At 38.2% G+C, this 9,386-nt stretch overlaps 1 protein-coding gene across 1 annotated transcript in view; it reads right to left on the bottom strand.

The window, feature by feature from the left end:
* Positions 1 to 3,718, bottom strand: part of KRT20 (keratin 20) — a 5,555-nt gene extending 1,837 nt beyond the window's left edge. The window contains exons 1-6 of the mRNA XM_009329610.1: positions 3,296 to 3,718; positions 2,436 to 2,518; positions 2,063 to 2,219; positions 742 to 903; positions 534 to 659; positions 158 to 378 (exon numbers count right to left, since the gene is read on the bottom strand). Of these exons, the coding sequence (XP_009327885.1) occupies positions 158 to 378; positions 534 to 659; positions 742 to 903; positions 2,063 to 2,219; positions 2,436 to 2,518; positions 3,296 to 3,718 (1,172 nt within the window). The remainder of the gene's footprint in view (positions 1 to 157; positions 379 to 533; positions 660 to 741; positions 904 to 2,062; positions 2,220 to 2,435; positions 2,519 to 3,295) is intronic.
* Between the last annotated feature and the right edge of the window lie 5,668 nt (positions 3,719 to 9,386).

Consider the following 9,386-nt stretch of genomic DNA (forward strand, 5'->3'; position numbering starts at 1 on the left):
ACCTACTGTATAGAGCGGGCCAACCGCCCCCCCCCCCCCCCCCCCCCCAGTTGGAAAGTGGCAGATTTTACACTTTCCCCTTCCGTGAATATAGACAGTGCTTGCAATGTTTACTGTCATATGAAATTAAACTGACAAAGTGCGTGTATTTCCTCACCCGCTGTCCTCTCCTTCCAGCAGACGGCGGTACGTGGCGATCTCCATCTCCAAGCGAGTCTTGATATCCAGCAATATACTGTACTCATTATTCTGACCCTCCATGTCAGCTCGGAGTTGCCTCAGCTGAGCCTCCAAATTGGCAACTGCTTCCTGTATTTGGCTTAGCTGATAACTATAACGTGCTTCAGTTGCAGCCAGAGTGTCTTCTAAAGACTTTTTCTACAGCCAATGAAAAGAACAGAGATGTATTACTCAAGAAGATACATTTTTGTGTTAAAATAATATTTTTATTGAAAAGCCTCTCAGTTTCTATATTTATCTGTGTAACTGTCTACTAAACACAGTCCTTATTTCAAGTACTCTTTATTATTTACCATGTTAAGCTGGGACTGTAGTTCTAGCTCCAGATCCTGAAAGATCTGTCTCCGGTCAGTGACCTCTCTCCTTTGGGCTTGCAGCTGTTCAATGTTGGTTGCTACTTCCTGGTTCAGTTCTTCTGTCTGAAATGCAAAAATGGAGGGACTGTAAACTGCAACTAGATGTGACTGAGGTTCGTGCTGATGTTTAAGTAATTGGCCTTACCAGCTTTTCAAATTGTTCTTTGGCTTCTTGATGGTTCTTTTCTGCCATTTTTTCATATTGCTGTCTCATGTTTTCCATAACAGTTGCAAGATCAATACTTGGAGCAGCATCCACCTCTACATTAACTGAGCCGCCCACCTGTTTGCGCAGTCTGTCAACATCCTACAGCAATGAGGATTGTATTAGCATCAGCTACAGGGAACTTTCGATCCTGAATATTGGAAGCAAATTCAAAATCTACAGACACAGAAGTAATTCAGTAATTCTTAAATAGTACCTCAGGGCAAGATAACTTAATCGCCTTGTAAATACTCTTTAGTGCACCTCATGTTAGAACATTTCACTTATTTTGTGGCAATAAATGCTATATCATAGATAAACATATTATAAAAAGATGATTTCCTCAGGACCAGATCTATGGAATGAGTGTAGAAGTCATGGTTCCCATTTGTATACTTTTGTGGGGTAGCAACTCCTAAACCACAAATTATTCTTAAAGAAAACCTTCACTCCTTAGTTTCTGGAGCTGTTCAGCCTTTGATACCTAATAGCTTGGATGTCAGTTAGTGCCACACACAGTTATACTGCTTCTAGAAACGATACAAATGCTTCAGTCCTGCACAGCACAGTGTTAAGTGGATGGCTAGGTTGGCTATTTTTCTCAGTTGGATCTTTCTCATACAGTGCTTAAAGAACATATTTCTGCAATGTGACAAGGAAATTTACACTTTTGAAGTCGATAGTGTGACACTAAGAGGAAAGCTTGGACATATGCCATAACTGAGATTTTGTTAACAGTAATTTTTAATTTAGGATTTCAGTTTGTGTCTTTACTTAAAAAGGGGAAATAAACAATGGTTGTGTAACATTCTTACCTTTGTAGGTCTTTGAAACTATAAATGTAATGCTACAGGTGAGGTTCAGTTTGAGCTTAGACTCCTAGGAGATACCAAGTACACATATCTAACTTGTAGGTATCTCTGCATGAGCCAGAGCTCCTGTTACAACCAGTAGAGACCAGAGGGTGTCCCAGCTGACCAGCCAATAGGTGTTTGCTCCACAGTGAGCTGAATCACTCTCTAGGCTATGTCTGTTTTACTGACTGTCTCTCAGCTGACTATAATAGAACGATAGGCCCATTCACATAGGTAATATATGAATAGGTATCTAAATTTTGATGGGCTAATCTGGAGCTGAATCCCACCGTAAGTGTAATATTCTTTCAGATTAACCATGAAGATTTCATTATTCCTAGTGAGGCTGAATTTATGTATGCCACTTAAAAAAACATCTCTCCCTGACAGCGTTCGGCTGCTCTCACCTCCTCATGGTTCTTCTTAAGAAAAGCTAGTTCTTCATTCACACTTTCAATCTGTGACTCCAGATCAGACTTCGTCAAAGTCAAGTCGTCACGAACTCGGAGCAGTCCGTTAATGTCACCCTCGACACTTTGCCTGAGCAGGTGTTCATTCTCATACCTGTAAAATAAGGCTTGTTTTGTCATCATGAAAATGCAACTGTTTTGATGTAAATGTTAGAATTGGTAACTACTACAGCCTTAGTTGTAAAATTTTTCTTTTTATTCAACTTTACGTTAGAAAATGTTTACTTCTCAGCTTTGATACTAATAACTAGAAGCTTTCATGAATAAGAGGAGCATGAAAGAGAATTTATGAAACGATCATGGAACTTACTTCAGTCTAAAATCATCAGCAGCCAGTTTGGCATTGTCAATCTGCAGGACAAGCCCTGCATTTTCCAGCTGTGCAGCACCAATCTAAAAAGGAATGGTTGAAAAGCGATGAATCATTGCACATAAATGCACACTTGATCCATTTCTGGAAATCAATACTGCATGTGGCCTTCATCTTGCTTAACTTTAGCTGTCTATTAGTCATCTAGGTTTAAGCTAAATTCCCTTTGAAGTGCATAGAAGGGATTAGGGTTTTCTAAAAGGCAAATTATCCTGTCATAAAATAGATATATATAAAATATTGGGATGAAGTGCTCTCTGGAAGGGATCTGCTTTTAAAGGGTGGGAAATAGAACTGGTGAAAAGTAAGAGGGGAAAGATTCACGGAAGTTCACTGGAAACATAATTTGACAAATCTGTCAGCTGATTGCTGTGGGAATATTTTATTTTTTATAGTGGTAATGTACTATTTCAAGTAGTGATCTATTGTTTTTTCTGAGCATTTGGCAGTCTTTTCTAAAAAAACACTTTGAAATCCACAGATGCTAAACTATATTTAAATATGTAAATTACTATCAGGATTTTCACTATTTAAAATTACCTAAGGCAAATAGACTAGAATTAATTAATTTTGATTCAAAGATTTTTCATGTATGAGATTACCCACATCTGCAGACATATATCTAGCGTTACAAATTATGTAAAATCTGTCACTAATTTGTATCTGATCAAAAGAAAGCATTTATTTTTCTTAGCTGAGACAATTCCAATTTGGAAAAGTGCATTTTCTACAATAGATTATTATCTATCTCCCTGATAATTGCAATTCATATATTTATAGATGGCTATATGATATCTTACCTTATTTTGGAGATCTTCAATTGTTTTAAAGTATGAGCTATAGTCATGCCTTACATCTGTGGTGTTCTTCTCATACCACTCCTTGATCTTCGTTTCAATCAGGGAGTTTGCCTTTTCTAGAGAGTGCACCTTCTCCAGATACGAAGCCAAACGGTCATTTAGATTTTGCATAGTTGATTTCTCATTGCCAGTGAGCAGCACATCATTACCAGTAATATTAAGCTGGAAGTTCCCACCGAAGCCTTGTCCGTAGTTGGTGCTGGTAGATATGCGGGTGCCATAGCCACCAGCTCCCCCATAGACACTAGGTGCCTGCAACTTCTGGATGGCCATTTTCCTGGAGGTTAAACCGCTGACGCTGGGTGCAGTAGGTTGGAAGCGGGTGCTTGTACCCCACTGAAAGCTTTGGTTGGAGAATGCCATTTGTGTTCTTCGTCTTCTAAAATGAAACGGCTAAACCTACACAGACAGAGAGCAGCTGAAGTGAAGGGCAGTGTGTGCGCTGTAAACCTTTATACTGTGTTTCAGGGAGGAAGCACAGTAGTTATAAACCCCACCTCTGTTGACGCACACTGTAACTGGTGTCAGCACAAATAACACACAGCATATTGCCCCCACACTCCGTATAATGTAAAGGGGTTTTCATCTGTTCATCTGTGAGAAAAACTCCCCAGGTAGTTTGGCTTGCTTTGTTATTATTTTGAATAAAAGATAAAACACAAATAAACTGTTGAATCATTTACAACAGTATACCTGCAGCCATATTCTCTATAGTCCTTTTGAACAAACAAGTAGATTCTTACCCCCATGTGCAGTGTATGAAATTAAAATGAGTTGACCATATGTGACAAGAGACTTAAAATATTTATATTTGCAATCAAGTATATATTTCTATTGAGTAAGCAATAGTTTGGGCCTCAGGACAGTCTAGAACAGTGTATAAATTATTAGAAAGGAGGCATCTGTAGTTACCATGTTAATTCATTTTATAGTAAGCACAAAACAATATGCATACTGTAATTGGGAAGTGAATGTTGTTGTAGTTAGCTTGCATTGAATATGCATTCATTTAGTATTAGACAGCCATTACAAGCTGAACTCTAGCTTTCAATACAGTTGAAATTAAGCAGAGAGAGTATTGCTTTGTCCATAAATAAAGTAATAGGAACAAGAATATTGGAAATCTTCATTGCCCACTTTATTTCACGTATGAGATGCTGAGGTCCATAGAGTGACAGGAGGCATTGAGTTTAAGCTTCCAGCATAACTAGCTTCCAGCCCTCCTGTGTGGCCGAAGTTAAAGCAAAACAAGTATCCCTCCTGCCTCATCAATATTCTAGACAAAGAGACTACCAGCTAACGAGTTCCACTGCTGGGCGTTCTGTCACAAACCCGGGTGGTATGTTCATTAGCAGGAAATCAGCTGCCTTTGTTCAGTGCATGAAGAAACCCAGCAATCCTACTTCTAATCATACTGAGGTTGCTAAACTGACGATGGTGTATACTTTTGATACAGAAAATGCAGAGATAAAATGGAGAGCAAGGGAAGAAACTGATTGCTGAGGGGGTTATTAGTGCTGCAGGAAAGCAGGTAGCAGGTGTGCATTGGGACAGTACGTAGGTGTAGTTCCTTGGGGCATTGCACTGACAGTACTTTAGTGTATTATTAATGTACAGCTAGTCAGGTAGAACAATTAACACATATTGCTTGTATTAGTGAAAACAGCCGCTGTACATACTGATCTTCAACCTTGGGGCAAGGAAATTGGTGAGACACTAAGCTTTGGAGGCATTAAACTGTATATTGGAAGCATCTTCAGGTTTCTGAGAACACCTTACCTGGGATATTAGGGAATCAGTACTGCAAAGTTTTTTAAGTTACTGTGCTACAGATTAGTCTAAATAGTATTGGATCAAGGCAAAGAGTTAAACTGTCATACTTAGCTATTCTGAAAATACACATCTTCCAAACCAAAGTGATCAGCATTCAGGGCAGAACTTTTTTGCAGGATGATGCTGTGAATTGTCTTTGGACCTTGAACTTTTTTGGGTGTAACTGGTAATGAAAAACATTTATGACAGTTGAAACCAAAGTACGCTAGCCATATAATTTGGACTGTCACTGTAGAAACTCAACGTGGGTCAACTTTTGTTCATTAAAAATATTCAGACTGAGTAAGAATCGATCGTGTTAGCAGGGCAGAGCTTACACCTTTAAAGCTGTAAGAGGAATATAGCAAGAGATCGTGCTACACTTACATCTCTTGGCTATATATTTCACTGCCTAGATCTCTGACGCTATTTTATAATAGTATATTTAAGAGTAAACATTCTGCTTTATCTTCTTAGGCTTTATTAACATTAGATTCCATGTTACCTTGATGGTATTTTTTCTAAACATTACTTGAAGATTCCATTTTTTCTTTTACTGAGCAAATGACAGGTTATTTGTTAGCTTTCATGTTTGGCTATAAATGCAAAAAGATGTCATCGAAGGTCTAGATTGGATTTTGTGGGTCAAATTCCTAATCTTTGTGTTCACAACTATCCCACCTCCATATGGAGAAGCAGCTACATAGTTTAAAGATCAAAAGCTAGTTGCGTGTGTTGTTAAATTTATGTCAGGTCTTTGAAATTTACAGAAGCTGGATACTGTTTAGAAATGTAAGAATAACATAAAAATACATTTCCGACTGATAGAGAAATAAAATTCACTGGTACATAAACATTTCTAAACTTTTCTCTAACTTCACCTTATACAGTGATTTATATTCAGTGTCCACTGAATTAAAGTGGACATCAGGATTAGGTCAGACATTTGCCTTGTGTTCTGGCTCTGCTACTTTAGGCCAAGCTGAACCTTCAACAATTATTTTTCTTCCAGAATCCTCTTGACTATTAAGCAAAAGTGTTCAAGGCACATGCAATTGGAAGCACAGAGCAATAGCATCATGCACACCTAGTATGAACAGATGTTGGGCTGAATTTTCTTAGCGTTCTTTTTCTTTTCTTCTCCCAATTGTTTACTGACAATTTCTTTAGTCTTATCATTTTAGATATGCTTCTATTCAAAAAAATAAGCTAGAATATTTGCAAGAATATTTACTAAGATCAGGATAGGTATCGTTCATACCAGTGGTGGGTTTTGCTTTTATTTTTTGGTTCAATACATTTTTTTTCCATGGAATATATCTTGAATGGTTGTATAAATCACTGGAAACTGCAAGCGTGAACACCAAAGACTATCTATACCAGTAAATGAAGCAAGGGCAAGGCCCATAGACTGGCTGAAGGGCAAGTGGCTCGTCATGGCTCACACCTACAAAGCAGTACAGCCGTCAGTTGGGAGTGGTCATCAGCCTCCACTACCTCTTGAACTACGCCCAGGTATTATCTGGAAGAATATGGGCTGCCTTATTTTTAATTTTTTTTTTTTCCATTGGTTGTAACAGTAAACTATCTAAATAGATGTTGATCAACCTAAAAATATATTATCTGATATCTGCAGTGTTGATCAATGTTAAAGAAGTGCTGTTAACACTTTGCTGATGCTTTAGTTCAGCAGTGCAGTTTCCAACTCAAGACTCAGTTGTGAATACTCTATAGAGGACAGTCTGTGGATTCATGCATGACACTTCCTTTCAGTGACGTGCTTGGTCGGAATGGTTTGTGTGTAGTTGTAATAAAACATTCACAGCAACACTAATAAATTGTTTGATTTAATGAAGAAATCTCACCAGTGTGACAGAAGTTTAATGTGTATTAGAGAGCAATGAAGATAAGTCATGCAGGGTTATGATACCATGTGCATGCCATTTAGTATTATTCACCTTTACTAACCAGTCTTGAGAGTTCAAGGAAAAAAGACACACCCAGCTTTGGTTCTGCGTTTATGCTGCCTTTAGGTGGAACATATGCTTTTCTTTTGGCTGACTTAAAGATTTAAAGACAAGTCTTTTAGTTCAGTCTTCAGCAGTGATGCATTCTAGGAGTGAAATCCACTGCCCGTTTATTAGTCCCTGTAACTATGTTGCTGATCTCAGTTTGGATTTTGTGTCATAAGAATCTGAATCTGAAAGATCTCTTACAATTCAATCCTGAAAGGACTTCCACTGTACAAAGTGCATTCAAGGAAGAGGAATTCCTTGTTCGATATTCCAGCCGTATTCCAGTATTCAATATTTCTGTGTCTGAGAAATTCCCCTCCTTCTCCTCTTAATCTACTTGCGAGAATAAGTTACTTCATGATTTATGCCATACAACTGGTTTACAACCAAGGGAACGGTTGTAAGATAAGCTTTCAGGGGAAAATCAGAATCAATTTTTAATGTAGATGTGAGCCAATAGCAGATTTTAAATTAAGATTTTTCTGAATGAGTGAAAAAAGTACTTAGGACAATTCTCCACCCTGAAAACAAACTATCTTTGCAACATTTGTTAATGCAAATGCTGCACCCTTGAAGACTGCTCTCTCCAACGAATAAAGAAAGAGGTTTTGTGTTTTGCTGAATGTGATCAGACAAGAGAAAGGTCCAGATGATGTCACTAACTCAACTGGATTCACTTAAGCCCTGAACATTTGCAGCACAAGATCTTACGCTGTCTTCCTCACATATGTATTTTTTCCTCATTTCCCTCTCCTTTTTATCTTTTGTCCAATGAAAATATCTGAATCATCAAATCATTACACCTTATTTCTTTCTACTTTCAGCTTTTGACCAGAGAGGTAAATTTAAAACATTACTTTAAATAGTACAGTACTTAACGAAGTGTTCCAGATCTTGGAGTGGTCCATAGGACAATGTGTTACATCCTTCCCCAACTGCAGGTTGAAAATGAAAGTCAGGAGCTGCCTTTCCTGTCTTAGCTGCTCTTCTCGAGTAGAATCAGATTTCAGTGCCAACGATAACAGCTCCAGGCCATACAAATGAACCTTCTCTTTTTTCTCCCCTAAAAGTATCATTAATATCAGCTCTAATATAATCTAAAAGACTACCAGGCAGATCTTTTGCCCTTGTAAAAATTATGTGCAACTCAGGTCTCAGTGGAATGAGAAAACCAGAAAGGCTGGAGAATATTTCAGCTTACTGGTTTTCTCAGTTCCATTATGCTGGAATAGTTCAGTGTCCATGAGAAAATATTACATATTTATATGATGTACTAAGCAAATACAATTTTCATGGCCCTGTGCAAATATATGCACACACTGATAGTATGCCGTAAAAGACACGTACACACTGTATTGCACGTATCCACATTTGTGTAGATTTTTTTTGTTAGCTTTTAAAAAAAAAATCCTTGTGGTTTCAGGGACCTGACTTGTATCACGCTTGGAACCCCCAAACCAGGAGAAAAACTTCATTTTTTTTCAAGGGTGGAATTGCACTCACAACTGTCAGGAGTTGCTTGGGCAGTTGTGTGACTGCAGCTTTTTGTCTGGGGACCGCTCTGGTGAATCATCCTTTCAGTGCATTCTAGTGACCACATGGCATCCCCTCTCCCAGTATTTGTATAACCAGAAGCAAACTATGGGTTGCTTGCTTTGTAAAGAGAAGGAACCTGAAATACTGTCCCAGCTTCAGGATCTGTGTCAGACAACCAGGTGTCAAAAAAAAAGAAGAAAGAATGAAAACAGGCCAAAAATACATCTCAGTACTCCCCTTGAGAAAGTTGGGCACTTTTAGGAATGTCCATTACACAAATACTTCAACAGAAATTTCCAGTTAAAAATTGTTCGCTAGCCTTAGGAGCCTCCCAGAAGGCACAGGTATCAAAAGGAGTGGTTCCTGTGGTAACGCTTAGTCATAGCATTCCCATTTGCGTGGCATTTGGAGTAGAAGCATAATGCGTATATACTTGTTTGTCACTAGAGGCCACCACATGCCTTCTTAAAAGAGTTACGTGTAGAAAGCTGCGTATTATTTGCTACAACGAGAGAATCCATGCTGGAACCTGAACATGGTTAATGAAATTCACATATTACATAACAAAATTTCACATATTACCATTTTCTGATCCTGTATCCAGAAGGAATTTTGCATAACTCTTGTGGCCAAATGTTTAAAGTAATATTTATCTTCACAGCCACAAG

Source organism: Pygoscelis adeliae, unplaced genomic scaffold, assembly GCF_000699105.1.
Source record: "Pygoscelis adeliae isolate BGI_AS28 unplaced genomic scaffold, ASM69910v1 Scaffold388, whole genome shotgun sequence".
In the NCBI taxonomy this organism is placed as follows: Eukaryota; Metazoa; Chordata; class Aves; order Sphenisciformes; family Spheniscidae; genus Pygoscelis; species Pygoscelis adeliae.